This window comes from Aplidium turbinatum, chromosome 2, assembly GCF_918807975.1.
Source record: "Aplidium turbinatum chromosome 2, kaAplTurb1.1, whole genome shotgun sequence".
Lineage (NCBI taxonomy): Eukaryota > Metazoa > Chordata > Ascidiacea > Aplousobranchia > Polyclinidae > Aplidium > Aplidium turbinatum.
Genome location: NC_137473.1, coordinates 29762598 through 29784732, shown reverse-complemented (window position 1 = coordinate 29784732; position 22135 = coordinate 29762598). Strand labels below are relative to the sequence as shown.

Sequence of the window (22135 nt, the reverse complement as noted above, 5' to 3'; positions counted from 1 at the left end):
TGGTAAACTTTCGCCACAAAGCAACGTACAGGAACTGCGTGAAAATGTTTTCCTATTGTAAAGTCTTTGGAACGTCAGAAAGGTTAAATAATAGGGTATCCCCAGGACGAGGAATGATCGATTGTGAAAAACACAGTTCTTATTCTATTCTCGCAAAAAAAAAGAAGATACGCCGGATTTTCAGGCGTCTCGCCACAGCGGTTGAAAACCACTAACGTATAATGCCGATACACCCAGTCAGGCGCAATTCTTCTTTAAGCACAAAGTGAACAATTAGCTAAGATATCTTGTTAAAAGGGGTAAAGTGGGATTTTAAAAGCTGACAACCGGAATCGGAAGACAACACGTCACTCTATTTATGCAGCACATATCACAATTAACTAAGCTAACCTGGCAGTAAGCTTCCAGCAGCTTGTTGTGCTAGAATCAGCGGTTTCGCTGCTTCTTGTGCCATAATCTTTGAAGTGGCCGCCGCCGCCGCAACAGCAGCAGCCGCAGGAAGTGATGAAGCGTTCGCGGGTGTTGTGTACTGAAGAGTAAATATGGAAACACTGAACTTTCGAAACAGGTCATAAAAATTATTTAACATCACTGAAGTAAATAATATGATCATGCTAATCATCTATACTGAGTTCGAATCGAGCGCTGTTGAACTTGCGATGTCCAACAACTATACATTTACCTACTTGCTGGTACAATGCTCGTACACCACTCTTAATAATATTATGATGATGATAAATAATATTTACCAATGAACAAAGCTTTCATACAAGTTTTGTTTAATTAATTGTTACTGTATCGAAACAAGGAATAAACATGTTACCATTTGAAGATGAGTATTAGGAGGAGTTACAGCTTTCCCAACGCGAAGATACTGCCCTCCAAGATCAAACATGTTCATGCTGGTTATGGCATCAATACAGGATTGAGGCTTCCCATATTCTAAAGAAACACACAGTGTATGAGATGTGCAGCTAAGACACTTTGTCCTGATCAAACAAGCAAAGTGGCGTTTCTCTAAATCTACAACGCTGGTTAGTTTTGTAAGATTGCTCTGCTTTTTGATGACCACGTTTTGTATACCGTTCATAAGTAAAATATGTTTTCTGTTGCTTGTTTCGTGATCTTGAAGATAATATTAATTTTTCAGCAATTGTATTGTTTATACATTAGTAGCTTATCACCCCAGTGTCGAAACCAGGTGAACATTTGGTAATATTTTCCAAGCCATTATCTGCAATATGCTTATTGCTTCTATTCTTTATAAAGTTTTCATGAAAAACGAAAATGTTTGCTAAGTGTTATGACGATTCAAACAATTTTCACACCATGGTGTTATTTAATTTGAATATTTTCTGGTATGCCAAAACAAGTTGTCGATATTGAACGCGAAACAACAGTTTCTAAAAGAAACCAATTTAGACCACATAATAGTAATTGAACCCTTTGCTTTTCAACGTTTTTTTGGAAGTTAACTGCTCAAGGGGGGGCCGTTTTTGAATCAAATTCAATCAGCTGTTACGTGTTATCCGCTGGTGCTATTTCAACAGAAGTTGCACTGGTGTGAAAACAAATCATTTGTCTATAAGTTTGAAAAGCCATTATTTTAAAATTTTATATGTTGAACTTGATATTTCAATTTTTGCAAAGGTACCCAAAAACGACAATTTTGATTTATCTTGCCGCTATTTAATTACCGTGCTATTCCGATTTCATGCAAAGTTCTGAAAAACAATGAGCTCGATCGAAGGCACGAAGTGTGTGTGCGGTGTGCCAAATCATTGCATTGATAAAGATTTACGACTTGCGATCAAATCTTATTGTAAGCTACTCACTGATTCTAAAATAGTTACAATCAGAGTAATATTGTTACACGAATTTGAAAAAAAAAAAAAACTGCGTTTGTTGTCTTACATTTTTGTCCTAAACTAATGCATTCCCAAACTCATGGCTAGCTTCTAGTTTTATGGAACCAAATTTCTCATAAGTAACAGCTTAGCCTGCTTGAATAGCTGTTTACATCTTCGTTTGTGTATTTTAGGTCTACAATTGAGTTTGTAGTATGAATATTTTTAGTACAGAGAAGACAATTGAACAAGTTGTTGAAATTATCTGAAATTTCTAAGTTTAAATTAGGTGCTTTTGAAATTGTGGATTTGTGTCAAGTCGCATCACAAATATCATACAGGCTACATCATAAGTCATTTCGCTTACGAGTGTTTATAAACATGACTCATAAATTACATCCACAAAAAATACAGCATTTACATCAACAAAGCTAAGTTCGAAGCTTACTTTTTATTAAAGATTGCGTCAATCAATTTGAAAATACATTTTTAGTCCGCCAGCATCGAAACAATGCAACAGCGAATTGAGGAACATGCGTAAACAAAAGAAATGTGAAATAACCTACAGTCAGCAAAGCTACATAAATTTAACGTTTACAAATGTTGAATCAATGTAAAAGGACTGGATTGCTGACTGGGTCGTCATTGTTTGAAACACAAAAAATACGCGTAAAGGTGACAACATCAGCAAGGCAGCGATTATGTTTCTGGCCAAAAAAAAATTAAGTTTTGACTTCAAAAATAAAAATGATTATAACGAAGCTTCAAAGTTTGTCGTAAAAAATATTGCAGAGATACAATAAACATAATCATTTTGTGCCAGATTGTGAGTAGACTTCCTAGATTCTTTCCAAACATTTGCAGGATTGCAAATTATTTTCTATAACTTTATATTGCCAAAAAATGGCTTCTTTGTTGGAACAACGTGGCTACAATTCTATAAAAAATTCTTAGGCCTACTACATTGAAGTAATGAATTTTTTTTTTGTGATTTTGCTGATGACGTTTTACAATATCCGAGAAGTAAAAAATAATAATGATGAATTATTTTACAAAACCGTGGTTTGCAAGCGCTTCACGAAAAATTGTTGGGGGAATATTTACCATTAGACGTAAAACGTTTGTAAAAGAAAATTGTCGGTTTACGTATATATAATGTTTATTGCGCTGTTCGAATTATAAACTGCCTGTATTGTCTACCTTTGTGGTTGCCGGCCAGCTTAGAGCAGCATGCAAACTACGCGTTTATGGTATTTGCATCGTGTTATGATTCTCGAAAATTTCCCACAAGGTCTTTATTTTTATCGTGATATTTTTGTGCCTTTTCTGTCCTAAACTTGAAGTCATTGTGCAGCACAATCCACATCGGTTTTTAGACTCAGTCTTCATTGAAAATCTTTTGTGTGGTGCATCATTTCAAGTAGTGTCTTCTCCTAAGCTGTTACACAAACCGCCCAGAACCAGGTTGATTATTATGTATCTTACAGCCGTTGAGAGCCCGTTATTGTATGTGTGAAATTATTACTGTAGATGTTTGACTAAATTCATGCCAAAGTCAAGCAAATTCTGCTTTCGGGATCCTTGCCGTTATTTACGGTATTTTTTGTTGATAAGTTTAGGCAGCATTTTTCAAAGATAAATGAAGACATCGGTATTGTTCGTCACTTAGATTTTGTTTTCTCAGCATTGTTTATTCATTCTTTGATCCACTAGTTTGTCCTACTTTTGGTATAATCAGATCGTTTATAAATGGCGGGTCTTCACAATAGCAGGCCTCTTATACATTGGCGCAACGTATTCAGATGTTGAATCAATGATGAAAAAAGCTGATTTGTTGTTTGTCTTATGTGACGCTTAGCTTTATGCCTCTTCTACAGTACATTACAAAATATTTAGTAATGTAGATGAGGCATTGTCATCTTTATTTTGCGCTCTTTGGAACAACACACAGTGCACTGTGAAACAAAAAATGCAGGACATAACAACAAGTAGGCGACATAAAGCAGGGAAGGGAAGCCATCGAGTTAGCTGCTACGTGTAAATGGAGCATATCTCATAATTTTGAGTGTATCTCATAATTACTGTTTGCAAAAATGCTATTTCTCCAGCTTCTCCCAAAAGCATTTGCAGTGATACATTTCCTCAATTGCAAGTTTTGTCAATGAGAGCATTTCCATAGAACGTTTATTTCGAAACCAGGTTTTCATGCATTTACCTAAGAGAAGATTTCTTATTGTAACGTTTTTTATTCGTCAATGAATATTATCTGCTTGAAACAACTGTTTTGAATAGTTTGTGGCCTACATAGCCTACTATTTTGATCTTGGATTGCTATTCTTCTTTGTAGAGCTGATAACGCAAAAAACGTTTGCTATTATTGTTTCTAATTAACAGCTTTGTGATCACTGGCTTTTCTTTTGTAGCATAAGAAATAACGCGCTTTGTATTATTGAGGTCAAACCAAACAAAGGAAAACAAGAGGATGTTTCTCTCTGCTCGTGCATATCGATGCACGAAGCAATTATGAGCTTATGGCTTGTTATCGCAATGTAATCCATTTCACGTTTTGCTGGAAGTGAGCTAGAAATAGCAAAAATTCACCAAATTCACCACAAACTACACAACTTTTAGCATCAAATTTAATATCATCAGATCCGCCTGGCAATTTTAGGAAAAGTCAAGAAAAACCAAGTGCATGGCGTTACTGTGCTTCAAATAATCAAAGGAAATATGAGGGGGGGCCAAATCTGGCCTCCCTTTGAGACGCAAAGTGTTAAGGATTTTCGCAGAATGTTAGACTTAAAGAAGGTAAAGGTTGTTGCTTATCTGAAACTACTGTGCATTTTACTATAGAACGTACAAGCACAATCGTAAATATATGGTGTGTACTTATCATTGTGTGGACCTATCTCTATATGTAAAACATTCACCAAGATCAGCCGCCTTGTAAACCCTGAGCACAATCATAATTATAATTGTCGTTATGGTTTCCTACTCCAGCTTGATTATGTCTTTTTAGAATATATTTCAGAGCATTTTTCAAGGTATAACCTGATTGAGTTAATGCACTTGACAACTCTTGTTTCAATGTTCACTTGCTTATCTATATAGTATATATACGAAAAACGTATTCCCCTAACACAGTGGTTCTTAACCTTTTTCCTTGTTGGCACCACTTCGAAATCACCAACCAGTTCTCGCACCCCTTTCTACAATGACTTTAACGTAATGTTGTTTACATGCGTAAATAACAACGTTATTGTGTTTCATTGATCTTCATTCACATAACTGATAAAACAAGTAACACGATATGATACTTTCCTCATGCAAGGGATATGAAAATTGCGTTTTGTTTTACTTGATGTTTTGTGGTTCTATTCATCTCTACGATTTAATGTCTCTTGTTCACAATATAGCGAGGTCGGTGGCCATTTGGCCAACAAACGTCTATGCCATTTGATGGCATTCCTTCATGCCACCAGTCCTGAAGGTCGACTGACATGAGATCTGTGGTTCTGCCAAATGCAGACCTTTTCCAGCGTAGTCTAGCCGACGCTTGTTTAGACGTCCTCCAGGATTATTCTCATGCACGTCAAACACTTTATTTTTTTGAACACGCGACTTCTTCCATGCATTGCACGTGTCCGTACCAAAGCAGCCTTCTCCTTCTCATGACATTCAAGCTGATACATGCCAAGCCTAAATTTCAGCTTTTCCATCGTCATCTGATCAGAAAGGTGCTTGGAACCAAGCCATCATTCCATGGCATTATCAATGCAATTTCGCTCTTCGACGATCACTCCTCACTTACTTACTATACGTGACCTGACTACCAAAAGGAATAAATTTTTCCAGGCAAATTGCACTCTCACTGCAATGATCCATACAGCCTCCCTATTGCTCAATCATGTCACCAAGATAACAAAAGGCAGGCATCACGTCAAATTCTGCATCTGAAATACAATTCGTGAAAAGACGTTTTCAGAAGAGTATTTTTTCGGTGTTATTGCATACAGATGAAAGGATTCGAAAATTTTATGTTACAACTTTCCCACGAAGATATTATGGTTTTCCACTATGACCAAATATTCTGTCATTTTCTTCGTCAGTATGAGAACAAATGTTCTCATGAATAGGCAAGGTCAGGCCAAATTGAAAGAATACAAAATTAAAGTGCAAAGATTGCAGGAGAAATTGAAAGCCAGATTTGCAGGAGTTAAAACCATGCTTTGATATCATTGTAAATTCTAATGTAGTTGTAGCGCCCTGCGTTTTCACTTTAGGTCTTTTCAATCTTCCTTAACGCAAGTATAACCCTAGGACAACCGGCAAGTATGCTTCGGGCTTCCTGAAGTATGATTAGGAATTTGATTAGGAATTTGCTTGCTTCTTAAGAAATCGTTTGCCAATCAGCTAAAAGCATTCTTACAACTGTAGCTTCAATCACATATGCGTAGTCTTTCGTCTTTTCAACGTTATAGCTTACAGATGCTTCATTCCTCAGCAACTATGTATATCGCGTTTTGGCCAACCATTCGACAGAGAATTTTAGTTTTGGGTGTAAAGGATATGGTACTTGTAATCGAGAACTTTACTAAACCTTTACTGTAATAGATTTTACTTTACTATTCAACTATATTATTCGAGACGATTCAAGAAGGTTCGCTATTATTTTCTGGTTGCAACCAAGTTGGCTATTTGATTTCTGCAAGTCGAAGTTCTATTCTTTGAAAGTTCAGTGTTCTTAGTTCGCTATGTTTAAATCTCTGTTCTCCTGAAAATAGTGGATCGATTAATAAACGACGGAGCCTTGGAGAATTCAATCTCGTAGTCAAGCATTAGCTGTCAAGCCAGTTAGTAAATAGACAGTGTGAAGACCATCGTGTCCTGGTCATTCCTTGCCAGCCCCAATCTTGTTCTGCCCAGGAATGTCGCCGTCAGCACGGACGGCAGCATATGAGCGCGCGCACTAACCGACGCGTCCGCTACATAGTCATATGGCTGTCCAGTTTGCCAACTGTTTGTTACAAGCATGTGTGCTTTAGAAATGGAACTGAATGAAATGCAAGACACGGCTCTAAAAAATTTTACTGCCACACTACAATTGAGTTTGGAAAAAAGGTTCCAGAGTGTAAAAGACATTTCTGTATTTAGCAGGATATATTGTTGTGAATCTTTATTTTCTGAAATGAAGTTTGTAAAACCATGACATCCTGCAATCCTAATAAATGAATGCTTGGAAAAATTAATTCGTGCCACTTTAATAACACATAAGTTATAGTCCAAACTTTCTGAGATTAGCAAATCAAACAAAAACCTAATATTGTGTTTGTTGTTTTTTGTTTCTGTTAAGTTATTTCACTTAAAGCTTGCATTATTTACCTATTTTACTGACGCTACACAGTTTGCGGCTCATCACAAGTGGTTGTAATTTTTGGGAAGTAACTCTTTCATTAAACAAGTTTGCCCACCTCTGGTCTAGTTAGTCGTCCCTCTTCTTGAAGTTGCAAATATTAAAGGGGGCTGTCATGCTGACTAAACAGCCCCCTAGTTGCCCCCCTGGTTAGGTCTATGTGCAAAATGCAAAAAGGGATTATCAATATATAATGGAGAAGTGACCTATGAGAGAATTTTGCTATTTCTGTGTAGTTTGACTTAAAATTAAAAAAACAATTGCAAAAATATGAAGTTTTTCTAGTGCATCAATTCAAAATTCATTTATTAAAAAAAAAAAAAAACATGCACCTGTGGAAGAAAATCTCTCATCATTACGTGGGTAAAGGATGGCAAAACTTTTACATTAGAAACGTTGTTCATCTATTTAAGTGTCATATTTTGATTGCAATTTTCACACTCTTTCCATGATATATAATATATAGGGTTTTCTACAAGTCAAGCACATTTTTTGACCAATTTATTAAGGGCGGAGCTGAAATTGATATTCCATCAGGAGTGCAACATTCAAGCAACAAGTTAAGTGGCGTTTTTGCTGTTGTTTTCTGTTGATGATGGCATCAAATTGTGTTATGTTTGCGGTGAGTGCTACTCGCATTTGAGGATTCAATCGATTTTTGATGTTAAGCAGCAGAAAAATCCTGTTTTGCATAAGTAGGTTGTCGGAAAAGAAGGCAACACACCGAGAACCATTTTTGACAATACAGGATGCGTTTTCCATTGTGAAGCCCAACAGTGCCCCAGGCTGCTCAGCTGCTCTTAGAAAAAATCCAGTTGGATTCCACAGGTACTTGTCACATTGACAAGACTTTTCATAATGTCACTGTCATCATCCATATCTTCTAGATTCATTCTGAAAGGATGCCGAATCCAGGTATCATAAAATTTTAGCTTTCCACATGAGAAACATCCATCAATGAAAGTATGCAGTAATTGCAGATGTTCAGCAATTTTGGAAACAAATTGGAAACAAAGTTTCATGAGTGTATCTGCAAGATTCTTTACTTATTCTTTTATAAGTAAACCTAACGATTCACCATTCCAACACAACGTTAGGAAAAACTCTCGCACTTCTAAGGGGTGCAAGCACTCCCAGATAAGAATCCCTGCCCTAACAATATCTCAAACTATGTCAAGGGCTAGGCCTTGTACAGTATCACCTGTGACAGAAGATGCTGCAAACCCCTTATTATAAAATCAGGGATTTTAAGAAGTACGAGATGCGAAAACCCTTTCAGAGTAGGGTGCGTTAAATCATAGTGTTGCCATTTTTTGTTTCAGCATAAATGATTGATTTGCTCCAAAGTAGATTAATGCTTGTTAATGAAGTCAATTCCAAAATTTGCAACCAATTTTAATTTATCGACTCACTATTGTAGTCCCCAGACAGCAAATCAACTGTTCTTCACATTCATTCAATTTCTGCTGATGTTGAATCGATGTAAAAAACAGTTGATTTGCTGTCTGAGTAGTGTTTAAAATTGTACGATGTTTAAAACAGGCTACATCATGAAAAATTATAATTTTATCAAATAAGCTACTGTTGCGCATCATCAGCGTAGCTGAAGATAGCATTACTGGATAAGTCAAGTAATGAATGTAATATTACAACATTTTTGAGTTGTTATTGCGATAGGGATAATTGGTTTAAATTTATCACTAGGGGTGGGCAAATTCAGGTCGATTTTTCAGGACCCATTTTTTCTAATGCCATTTGGGCTGGTAAATATGAATCCGTTGATTTTTTTGCTCTATGATGTCATAATAGGTTGGTTCAGTGGCCATTTTCAAAATGGCGGCCAAAAATGGCTATTTTGCTCTCAGGACATACGAGTGAGACGAATATACCTGTGCAATATGTCTAAACATATGTTTTGAGGGTCAAAGAATACAATAAAAGCACTTTTAGCTACCTGGCATGACACCTTCTTGTATTTTTCTGCAGAAAAGATCATTTTTAGGTTATTATTTGTGTATTTATTACGCCAATGATCGTTTGAGCTTCTTGTTATATGCAAGTATGCAACCATGTTACCAGGAAGATTGAGAAGGCACTTTCAAACTGCATGGAAGTTCACGGATATTCGTTTTTGTCCTTTTAGTTCGTGGCTGTTGTCAACTTCCGCGAACTTCGTTCACTGAACTTCACACATGAAGCGAAAATGGCGCGCGAACTTCCGTCAGCTCAAGAAAACTTACATCCCGATTTTTTGTTTCGCTGGGTCCAGGTTCTTAGGCTAGGCTATTGAGAGTTTTGAGGTTAGCGGCTTATCCCGTGGGTGTTGGCATTTAGTGCTGCAAATCTTGCCGTTCAGATTTTTTTGACACTGTGGTGGTTTAGTCAGAACGATAATGTTTTCCATTTTTGTTTGCAAGTTATTTTGCTTTCTGTGCGAAACGAAATGAGCAACAGAGTCGAAGAGGTAGATCTCCACCTTTATTGGAAGTTACCGGTATCTTGAGCTGAAAAAAACTTCTGAATGTGATGTAACAAAACCTTATACAATCGCCATATTCTGCCATATCATAGTGGTCTACCACAAGAACGGTTTGAATTAGGAGAATAACCGTTCCGTGAGCTTCCGTCAACTTATGTGTAGTGTGAAAGGTTTTTGATTCCAATTTCTGTGAACTTACGTGTAGGTGTAGTCTGAAAGCGCCTTAGAGTTCTTCTGTGTGTAATTTTATCATATTTACTGACCTTAGGCTCCTTTGTCTACACCCAGGTTGACTAGTTGTTGCACTAAGTAATGCAATATACAGTGAAGACGGAGCGAAAGCGTACAATTTCAAATTGAAAACCTTAGCTGTCCTCGCGAACTGCACTGTGGAGGATATCAAGAGTCAAATTGACTTTTGGATGTCTGACCGGGTGGCTGATTGTAATGTTTTACTGGACAAACTGGACATTAGGGTGTGCCACTTTGTAACTTTTTTTTCATAACCAAGGTCTCAACCCATTTTGGGGTTCCTTTTAGGACCAAAAACTATCCCAAAAATTTTTGGGGAAAAATATTCGAATTTAGTGGCGCCACAGAGCACTTCGGAGCAAATTTGGCCAAAATCGCTATATCTGACTGACCGGTAAGGATAGAGAGTTGATTTTAGACTCTATTGAAAGGTAATCATCATGTTTCTATATGCTTTAAAAGAACATTTTTCTCTAAAACAAACAGAAATTAAGTTATTGCCAAAAAACTGATTTTCGCTGAATTTTTGGGCATTTTTACTGAATTACATAGTATTGTCTTACACTTTGTATAGGTTTTAGCAGATTTTTTTATTGGTAGTTTGGTATTATACAATACATGTTAATAAGTGAGTTTATTTTTATCAATGTATAGTAATTTCGTTCTCTTCTCAAGATCATATTGCCCTTGCTAAGCTAAGGCTTGTCAACGAATGGTACTATGTAAATAAAAAAAAAATGTGCATGTTTTTTACTAAAGAGAAATAAAACAAAGTAACTTCGTTTTATTTCTCTGTGGTTCAACAAAGCAAACTCTCTACCAAAGCTTTTTTTATTAATTAAAACAAAACAAGAAAGGATAATACAGCACAGACGATAAAGAAATTTTACAGCAGAGTCACAATATCTTAAATTACAGTCCAGATGAAGTGGAAGCAAGATCAGCATTTAGCAAAGTTTCTTTCTTTTGGTTCGGAACCAATCTTCTTACTTCTAGGTTTGAAAAAGTGCAGATTTCTGCGCCTTGTTCTGGGTTAATTTGTTATATGTCTTTGCTAATAAAATTGCCCTTTCTGCAGCGTCATTGACTACATGCATATGCTCAAGTGAATGTTTAGCAGCTATATGCTATATAGGAATCATATTTGCTCCTTGTCCCAGCATGTTTTTCAATGAAAGCACAATCTAACTTGCTCCTGTGTGGAATGAGCCAAGAATCTGGTCCAAACAAGTTAGACAGTAATTAGACTGATTTAGACTAGCAATGGTTAGACTTAAAAATCATGTTGGTCAGAAATTGTTGCATGTATATTGTCGTCATCATATTTATGAGAGAGTCGTGGGTGATATTGCTGAAACCGTTCTTGGTAAATCAAGCTCTCCTGAGACTGGCCTTCACAAAATTATGAAAGATGTCTGGCTAAACATCAGAGTAAATGACTAGTTTCCATTTCTAACATTTAGCAGAAGCCTTGACTCATATGTTAAACACTTTGTTAAATTTGCAACAAATGCATTAAAAAACCTCCCACTAAAGGATAACTATCAAGAGGTTCTTGAGTATTCTTTGCCATTTCTTACATCATATCCCCATGACATGATAGCCCCTATGATCAAAAGCATTGGTGCAGTGAGCCATGCCCGATGGATGGCCAAATTACTGTGTGAGTTAAAGCTTGCTCTGTATTCTCTTCAGTTTGTTCAACTCAATAAAATTACCGAGGAAGAAGCAAACGAGCATAGATCTCTTTCCTTATTTTTGATATTATTCATGTTCCTGCATTGATAACCGCACCTGTTCCATTTGATGCTCCATATAACGATCTCCATCTGCTTAAAACTCTTTTTGAACTTAAAAAAAAGAATGACCTTCCAGAATCTTTTTCAAAGTTTATTGCAGCAATGATAAACCGTCTAATGCAACATCTGTGGAATCTTAGTGAACCATTTGTATTTTTGGTATTGTTTTCTGCATTATCGTCTGTGCAAGAAAAGGAAAAATGTCGTAAAACATTGCTAAAATATGAACCAGCTTCAGAATCATCGTTGAAAAACTAAGAAAAATTAGTCACACCTGCAGAAATAATAATGTCAACCAACATAAATAACTTGTTTGGACCAGATTCTTGGCTCATTCCACACAGGAGCAACTTAGTTTGTGCTTTCATTGAAAAACATGCTAGAACAAGGAGCAAAAATGATTCCTATATAGCTGCTAAACATTCACTTGAGCATATGCATGTAGTCAATGACGCTGCAGAAAGGGCAATTTTATTAGCAAAGACATATAACAAATTAACCCAGAACAAGGCGCAGAAATCTGCACTTTTTCAAACCTAGAAGTAAGAAGATTGGTTCCGAACCAAAAGAAAGAAACTTTGCTAAATGCTGATCTTGCTTCCACTTCATCTGGACTGTAATTTAAGATATTGTGACTCTGCTGTAAATTTCTTTATCGTCTGTGCTGTATTATCCTTTTTTGTTTTGTTTTATTTAGTAAAAAAACATGCACATTTTTTTTTATTTACATAGTACCATTCGTTGACAAGCCTTAGCTTAGCAAGGACAATGTGATCTTGAGAAGAGAACGAAATTACTGTACATTGATAGGAATAAACTCACTTATTAACATGTATTGTACAACACCAAACTACCAATAAAACAATCTGCTAAAACCTATACAAAGTGTAAGGCAATACTATGTAATACAGTAAAAATGCCCAAAAATTCAGCGAAAATCAGTTTTTTGGCAATAACTTAATTTCTGTTTGTTTTAGAGAAAAATGTTCTTTTAAAGCATATAGAAACATGATGATTACCTTTCAATAGAGCCTAAAATCAACTCTCTATCCTTACCGGTCAGTCAGATATAGCGATTTTGGCCAAATTTGCTCCGAAGTGCTCTGTGGCGCCACTAAATTCGAATATTTTTCCCCAAAAATTTTTGGGATAGTTTTTGGTCCTAAAAGGAACCCCAAAATGGGTTGAGACCTTGGTTATGAAAAAAAAGTTACAAAGTGGCACACCCTACTGGACATAGACACCAACAAGCGATTAAAATGTTGTGCTCACATAATACTGTGTGTTGACCACGGCATAGATAAAGTGTACAAAAATGCTGAGCAGAAAATTGGATTGCAAAATCTCTTACCACTAACTGTTGGTGAGAAAGTCTTCGGCTCCCATGGCACACCAGTTCATACCTTTGGACTCATAGCACTCGCTAAGTTATTTTCGCCAAGTCATGCGTCTCACAGTGTTTCGCTTTACAATGACTAGTATACACAGTGGATGGAAGATAATAATATTGATCACCGAGGATTCAGAGGATTTGTATCTAACCGATTTGGGCGTATTGCAGATTTAGCGCGGTTGTATTTGCAACATCGTGTGCACATAGATGCGTTCTTTAACCAAGTGGTAGACATCATCAGCAATAAGTTGGTGCTTGCAGTTGCTGCATACGTTCAGAATGAATGGTTCACTCGATGCTCAGAAATCTACACCAAAATGGGAAATGTAATCATATTCCCTCTGATGCAATTTTTGGGCATTGATGAGACTGACAAGGTGACAGCATGATGACAGAAATTGGAATGGAGTGAAGGTTTTTTTTATCAAAAATTGAATGTGATGAAAGAAGTGATGCAGGCCAAGCGAAAAGGCGAACCAAGTGGTCTGGATAAGTTGGAAGCTGCAGTGATGGGGGAAGTTATTGATTCTGTGGAGAGGCAACTTTCGGCAGTCGAATTCCTGTGGCAAGATGTAAACTTGGGCGTAAATAGAGAAGCACTGAAGCAGGCACCTTTGACAAATTTGGGCTGCGAGTCACAGTTTGCAAAATTTGACAATCGTATAAGAGTTAAGCTACAGGTGGGAGTACGTCTGTTACTACACACTCGCGGAAAAATGTGGTTTTTACAAATGACTTACTGGTGGACTCCAGCTTTGAACAAAAATCTGTATTGGAAAGGAAAGCACGCTGGAAATGGGCAAGATGCTCAGAAGAAGTCAACAGCGTGAAAAAACTGGAATCGGACTTTCTGGCTACTGTCAAGGCAACAAAAAAACTTTCACTGATTAAAAAAGCAGATCTACAGTAAAGAACAAGAAGACACAAGACCTTACGTCAGATCGACTTGTGCAAGTTGCATGGCGGTCCAGTTACAAGTACATCGCTTGATTTATTGGAATGTTTGAGTGGAAAACAACTTTTAGCCGAAGTTAGCCATCTTCGACTAACTAAAGCACCCGAAATTCGACAAATGAGACGAGTTAAGGCGGCTGACGGACGACACCGGGTTAAAAAATTTGGTGCAGAAGAACTGAAGTCCTCCATTAAAAATGTACTAAAGCCAGTATCCAACATTACAACGACTGTGGACTCTCTTTTGAGCAGAATTATGTGAACTGGCATGTGTAATTATGCGGGAATGATTGTCAATAAGATATTCGTATGATTATTTTCTGTTAGATGGTGAAACACACTAAAACATTTTAATTTTTCATGTAAAAAGCGTTTTTTTTCATACTTTCAGATGATATCGCCACAGCAATGCAGTGAATCGCAAAACTGAGTTAATTTTTAGAATCTACGCCCCAAACAACCTATATTTAGACATATTACATGACCCATATGATTAAATCTTCATCTGATTGATAGAAAATATCAATTTTTCAGCGGCCATTTTCAAACCTAAAATGTCATAACTGTCATAAAATGTCTAAAATGGCCAACCTAAAATGACGTCATAGACAAAAGAACTCATCAGATTCTTATTCAGAGAGAAAAATGGCCATGAAAAAATTGGGTCCTGGAAATACTATTATCAAAATGCCTTTATTTGCCCACCCCTATTATCACTACCAATACTCTAATTTTTAGTACTTTTTTTGGTATCTTTGCATTAATAAGTTGTCAAGAGATCACTTTAAAAATTGAAATAATTCGTAAAGTTGTTGCAAATTTTAGTCAAAGCTTGACTAGAAATCATCGGCTGATTTTTGACCCACTTGATTACAAATAGCTTTTTGTCAGAAAATGTGGACAAAATCTGGCACCACTTTGTCATAACACACCCTCCTCTGAGAACCAAGAGGACATCAGTTGCGCTTCCAGATATGTTCTTGATTTCCCTGTATAAAGTATTGATTAATCGATCATCTTCAGCATGCATCTCCAAACGTCGAGATGATGTATTATTATGTCAAGATTGAAAAAATGATGCTGTGCTTAGTAGGTCTAGCTTCTTTACTTTGATACCGTATCTCTCCTTTAATAGTCTAGGCTTGGACTGTGATCAGTGGTCACCACCTTACACCTACTCAGAAGTGGGCATCTGCTACCGTGAACGTAGCGCGCTACTCGGACCAAAACTAGCACACACTACTGCTATTTTTGTCTGAAAACGACACTAGGAAGCACTATTTAACTTTGTGAACTTATGTGAAGTCAAAACGACCTTGAAAACGAATGGAATCAAATTCGAATGTGCTTACACTGCCATTTTAATGACGTATTTGAAAACACATCCTAGGTGAAACGCATTATGCAACTACCAAAAATACAAGCATTTCAAAATGCAAGTGACTGAATCTTGCCCGCTTTGGCTTCAGCACGTCTTTTTCAACAAAGAAAAGTCTACCCACCATAATCCTGGAAGAAGCGGGAGTGTTATAGCCTACTCAATAAACAGCTGTTTTAACTCGCTGGCAAAGCTCAAGGACTTGCATCTGTCCGAAAAAGTCCTCCAAAAGTGACTTTTTACCTTTCATGCGATGGCACCAACACACAAAAAAAATTCATCCTTGTAACCATGAGTGGTGTTAGTGTCACTTTGTCGGTATTAACGTGGCTTGATGTTTCCCATAATTGTTGAATGATTTCTATCTTGATTTTTTCACGCATTGTTTCCACAAAAAACTCCAAACATGAGTCATTTTTTTCACATTAAATTAGAGAGCAGTGGTAGCGGGAGTGTGACATAAAAAAATGTAGCGTACCTTCGCTCCGCTACATTAGAAAAAAGATAGCGTGCTAGTAGCGCCCCAGTGCCTATCTCTGCATTTACTCTGAAACAAGATACCAATGTTAATACGAATGAATATGAAGCTTTTTTGTTGCTTTTCCTGTTTTATATTTTTTGCTTGATATGTGTAATTGTGCATCAAAAATGTTTTGAGATGCATATATGGAAACTTAGTCCACACATGTTTGTGAATCACTAATCAAACTTGATAAATCGGCAAATTACACAACATATTCTAGATCCTACCTATGTAAGCATATCCCCTATGTTTCCTGGTCATAGCATCTCGATCTAGTTGACAAGATACTATTTGTCCAAACGCTTCAAATACAGATCGAATATCGCTCTCGTCAAGGTCAGGATGAATGGAAGCAATGTACACCCTGCAAAGCAGATTGAGGGTAAAAATGGAACTTTTTGAGGTTAAAATTTGTGCCTCTTAGAAATCAAAAGATGACCTCATTTGAAAACAATGTTATTGTAGTGGACATTATAGTAAGAAAATTAAAAGATTTCATTGATTGGCAGCAAAGTGAATGAGTTGGATAACAATGGTCAAACTAGAAGAAAAATAACAAATTCACAATGTTTTGTGCAGCACTGTGCCTTCAGGAAACATGAACAACTAGGCCTACATCTGAAGAAAGTTAGAAGGACAAAGCTATCCCGAAACCATTTGTTTTGAAGCTGGTAAAAAGCAGTTCAGTGCTTGTCGTCGTGTGAGCCTCTGGGGCCGAGGGTCTATCCTTTTACCACCCCAGATTCACGATGCTCCCGGACTACACTGGAAGGCTACTAGAGAGCAGCCAGTCTTTGGTTTCATCATCCATGAAGCGCAAACACTCCATTCCGTTAGGTGCCTTGATGGTACAGTCATTGATTATGTGGTCAGCAGTCTGTTCCTCGGCGCCACATTCACATGAGAGGGAAGACGCCAAACCCCATTGGTGCATGGTTGAGCGGAAAAACTCAACGCCGGTACAAAAACGGTTGAGGCGCAACCATGCCTGTCGTGGTAGTGGCAGGTGCTGTCACAGTTTTGGTTTCGCTGAGTTTCAGTCGCCAGTTCTGGTGATAAACTGAGACAGTTTTCATGTCCTGGCTGAAGGTGTCTTCTAGATTTTCTCATGACTTTGTGGAGTGAAGAATTGCCAGGTCATCCGCATAATGTCTGCTACTAATTCGGTAAGTACGATTCAGCGAGTCCGCTTCGGCTAGTCCGATTCGGCTAGTCCGATTCAGCTAGTCCGATTCGGCTAGTCTGATTCGGCTAGTCCGATTTGGCGAGTACCCTATTCAGCGAGAGCCTTTTTCGACAAGTTTTTGAAAATCCAACGGCGCCTTCTGTAAATCCAACGATTGAATATTATTGAATATTCAGACATTGAATGAATGTAAAAATAAACTGTTAGGCTAACTGGGTTCTTGGAACAAATCGAAGGGCTTCTGTTAATGTTTCTCAGTTTCAACGTATCGTAGTCAGCAGAAGTTGTCTTTTCTATACAATTTCAACGTTTAGCGACGTTAAAAGGATGTAAAAACGGCAATTTCTGCTGGTCGGGATAACTAGGCTACGGTACCCGATAACTTCTTTTCAATCCAAGCTGTAGGCCACACATTTGGATGGCCTTTTCATTCTGTTACTACGATGTAAAAATGAACTGTTAGGCTAACTGGGTTCTTGAAACAAATTTTTGCTGGTTGGGATAACTAGGCTACAGTACCCGATAATTTCCTTTCAATCCAAGCTGTCCACACATTTGTTGATCCAAAGTAATCATACAATTTTGGTAAAGAGGTGACTTTCTGCAACCATAAACAGATGAAACAAAGCAACCACACGGCATTTAACATAATATTATTAAACTGAACATAAACTATTAACTTCGAACGTTTTCGGCCATACACATGTTAGCCCTTTTTAAGTAACAAAAAAAGAACTGATTTTAAATCTACATTGAAATAAATAACTGATCTACACACTACATTAAACAACAAAAACAACAACATGTTTAAACAACAAACCATCCTTGAAATCTTTTAGACTTGTGCGTAAATGTTTCACCGAATTTGACACTAAAATCCACGAGGGTTTGCTAATAAAATCATGCAATCCTAGCCCCAATACGCAGTTGTTTGCCGCAGGTGCTTCTTATTTGCTTAACGTCTTTTCTTAATTCATCATTATGATGCGTGTTTGCCTTGCAGAATTAACCGCCATGTGATGTGCCTTTCTCCTCTGCTTTGCCGTTTCATTCTTATGCATTTCGTTTTCAATTTAGTATGTAAATCAGTTATTCATTTCAATGTAGATTTAAAATCAGTTATTTTTTCGTTACTTGAAAAGGGCTAACATGTGTATGGCCGAAAACGTTCGTAGTTTATAGTTTATGTTCAGTTTAATATATTATGTTAAATGCCGTGTGGTTGCTTGGTTTCATCTGTTTATGGTCAAAGTAATCATTTTAAATATTCAAAAGTACTAACTTATAAACATAAACGAATGACATAAACATGACAAATTTTAATTTACTAGTTCAAACATTTTATTTTTGTTTTTTTCTGCACGATTTCAACGTTTAGCGACGTTAAAATGATGTAAAAACGGCAATGATAACCTTTCAAAAATCGCTCGATAATTTCCTTTAAAAATTTCAAAAACTCGTCAAATAGGGAACTCGCCGAAAAAGGTTCTCGACGAATAGGGAACTCCCCGAATCGGGCTAGCTGAATCGGACTCACCCAATCAGACACGACAAAACGGGCCATTCCGGTCCGCATAAGCGTATTTTGCGGAGACCGTGGTTGGCAAGTCATGGGTGTAGATGTTGAAAAGAATGGAAAAAAGAAAAAAGATGTTGAAAAGCCAGGATCGATCCCTGTGGGACGCCGTTTTTCAGGCGTCTCGGTCTACTTCGCTGTGAGCTGCCGGTGGTGAGGGTGAAGCTTCGATTCCTGACAAGCTCCATAATCACATGAACCATATGTCGGCCAGGAAGCAGGCGAAGCAGCTTGCAAGTAAGGCCACGATGCCATATGGTATCATAGATAGCTGTGCATCTGGAAAGACAGGGCCGGCCTCCTCAAAGCAATGCTCGGTGTCTTGGGTCAAGTGTGACCTGATCTACGATGGATTCTCCGCACCGAAACCCTGCTTGCTCTTTTGAAAGGAACGCATCGATGATTGGATTGACGCAGGCATGTATCAGTCTTTCAAAGATCTTGAAAGAAACACAGAGGAGGGATATCAGATGATAACTCCTTGGGTTCTCTGGTGGCTTGTGAGGCATAGGGATCACAACTACTAAAGCTCTTCTCCAAATTTTTGGGTTTGTGAGATGGTGCAGGCAGGAAGAGAGGAATCTACGTAACCAGTAACCACAAGGCAGATACTTCCTTAGCGACATGCCTTGCGGTCCTTTGTCATGTAGACCCCGTTCTGCACAAGCTGGGAAGCAATAGCATTTGCAGAATTGGGGTACTGGCGGGGGAGTTTGCTGAGCACCGAGTGAGGTTGTTGATGATGTTCCATGTTTTGCGGCTTGAGTGTGACAAGTCGATGATTTGGACAGCTTCGTTACTTCGCTCTAGCTTCTTTGCATCCAGCCTCTCAAGTAGTCTGGTAACGGCGGTGTTAGAAACAGTACCAGTGTGATGCCTAGGTAGGAGTGATAGAGAGCCTCGCACTCAGAATCCCAGCATGGTGTATTGTATATAGCTGGTTCAATGGCCACGTGGTATTGTGGCCTTTGCCGCAGTTATTATGGCATTGCAGAAGTCCTGGTATGCCTTGTCTGTGTTGCATGTTTCAGGTGATGGTAACTTTGCAGCAGACTCATTGGTCAGGAGGCTGTATTGATTCCAATCGGCTTTTTTGAAATTCCATTGCTTCACCAGTAAACTCGGGACAGGAGCCACAAGTTTTTGGGGCAATAATGAAGGACGACCAGTGTTGTGACCACCAGAACTTCTCAAGCACACGTCTGTATGGAAGAGAGCTGTCGACACTCGCGAAGGTCAAGTCAGGGTTTGTCCCTGTTCCCCAGCGGCCGGAGTGGAAACTGGCCGATTCCTTTGGATTGAATAGGAGGGCAAGATGGTTTGTAGAGACCCAGTCAGCCAGCAATTCTCTGTCGCTGCTTGTGTCGTTGTAGCCCCTGGCGATGCGCTGACAGTTGAAATTGCCAGCGTAGAGACTGGGGAAGAGGAACGTTGGAAGGGATGGTGGCAACATTCGCGAGGGTGGGGGATTGTAGATGTTGACGATGTTGTAGTGTGAGATACAAATGCACACCCACTCAATCTCGGCATCAGTTGGAGATTGGTAGACAAAGGTCCACTTCAGGCTCTGATGCACAAACGTGGCAGTGCCATGCTTCCTGCTTCTTAAGGTAGACCCGGCTAGGGTGTAGTTGGGAATAGCTAGCCTATCTGCAGAGGTGCAGTGGGTGCAGCTGTGCCGTTCGGGTGGAGGCTCTTGGTTGACAAGTTTCTTTTGGTATCTGCTTGGCCCAAGCAGCTTGGGTGCAGAACTGCAGATGTTACTTACAGGATGGGGCACGCAGAGCCACTTGTCATCCATCCTCAGTTCAGTGCTGATTGATATGAGTGAGAGTCCCTCGTCCAGCAGACAATGTGGTTGGATCAACTTTTGAGCACCAGAAAGGTTAATTGATTGTGTGTATTTTCTTGATTTCATTTATTTGTTGGGAATACAAAAAAAACTTATTGGGATACAGATTATTATATATACAACTTAGTCTTACAGAAAAACTATAAAAACGAACAAACTATAGAAAAAATTTTCTGGAATTGTTTCAGCACTGCATGCTGCATTGCACTTAGTTTGCAATTACTACAATTTATCCCTGGAATGACTCAGTCTACAGGCCTCGAAATTCGTTTTTGTTGACGGCGGACAAACGTGTCCGGTCTGAGCAAGCTATCTCGGCGGACAAATTAAGTTTCACGGCGGACACACCAGTTTTAGCGTCGATCGTCATGCTTAATCACTTTATCTTGATGGGCCTAATTCTTCGCCATTTGAGAACTATAGCCACGGTACGGATTAGAAGGCTTTTTAAAATTCCAACGAAGTCACTGACTCTGAAAAGCTTTCATCAGAACAACGACGTGCGATTGAAAAGTCAAAGCACGGTGTAGCTGTTCAATACGCCGCATAACTAATTAACTTCCACCGAACGAGGTCGTGTGGCTTCTTGCGTCACAATGCTCTGGGCACGAGTCGGAAAACTTCTACACTGAAACGCTACTATTTTCTGTTGTGCAAAGTTTCACTTAGGCTTTTTTCTTTAGGTTTATTTTTGCGCGTCATGTGAGCGAAAGTGAATTTTCCCTGGGCCTTTTCTTTCTTACTGTAATACCAAAACTAAACAAATTTTGCTGCATCACTGCACCAATGCTTTTGATCATAGGGGCTATCATGTCATGGGGATATGATGTAAGAAATAGCAAAGAATACTCAAGAACCTCTTGATAGTTATCCTTTAGTGAGAGGTTTTTTAATGCATTTGTTGCAAATTTAACAAAATGTTTAACATATGAGTCAAGGCTTCTGCTAAATGTTAGAAATGGAAACTAGTCATTTACTCTGACGTTTAGCCAGACATCTTTCATAATTTTGTAAAGGCCAGTCTCAGGAGAGCTTGATTTACCAAGAACAGTTTCAGCAATATCACCCACCACTCTCTCATAAATATGATGACGACAATATACATGCAACAATTTCTGACCAATATGATTTTCAAGTCTAACCATTACTAGTCTAAACAGTCTAATTACTAGTCTAACAGTCTAACTTGTTTGGACTAGATTCTTGGCTCATTCCACACAGGAGCAAATATGATTCCTATATAGCTGCTAAACATTCACTTGAGCATATGTATGTAGACAATGACGCTGCAGAAAGGGCAATTTTATTAGCAAAGACATATAACAAATTAACCCAGAACAAGGCGCAGAACTCTGCACTTTTTTAAACAGTCCCAGAAGTAAGAAGATTGGTTCCGAACCAAAAGAAAGAAATTTTGCTAAATGCTGATCTTGCTTCCACTTCATCTGGACTGTAATTTAAGATATTGTGACTCTGCTGTAAA

At 38.2% G+C, this 22135-nt stretch overlaps 1 protein-coding gene across 3 annotated transcripts in view; it reads right to left on the bottom strand.

The window, feature by feature from the left end:
- The window catches only part of LOC145786740 (poly(U)-binding-splicing factor PUF60-like), a 160853-nt gene that overhangs the window by 18935 nt on the left and 119783 nt on the right, over positions 1–22135 (bottom strand). For all 3 annotated transcript variants that reach the window (XM_082598487.1, XM_082598471.1, XM_082598479.1), the window contains exons 6-8: positions 16266–16402; positions 824–942; positions 391–529 (exon numbers count right to left, since the gene is read on the bottom strand). In XM_082598487.1, coding sequence (XP_082454613.1) covers positions 391–529; positions 824–942; positions 16266–16402 — 395 coding nt within the window. The remainder of the gene's footprint in view (positions 1–390; positions 530–823; positions 943–16265; positions 16403–22135) is intronic.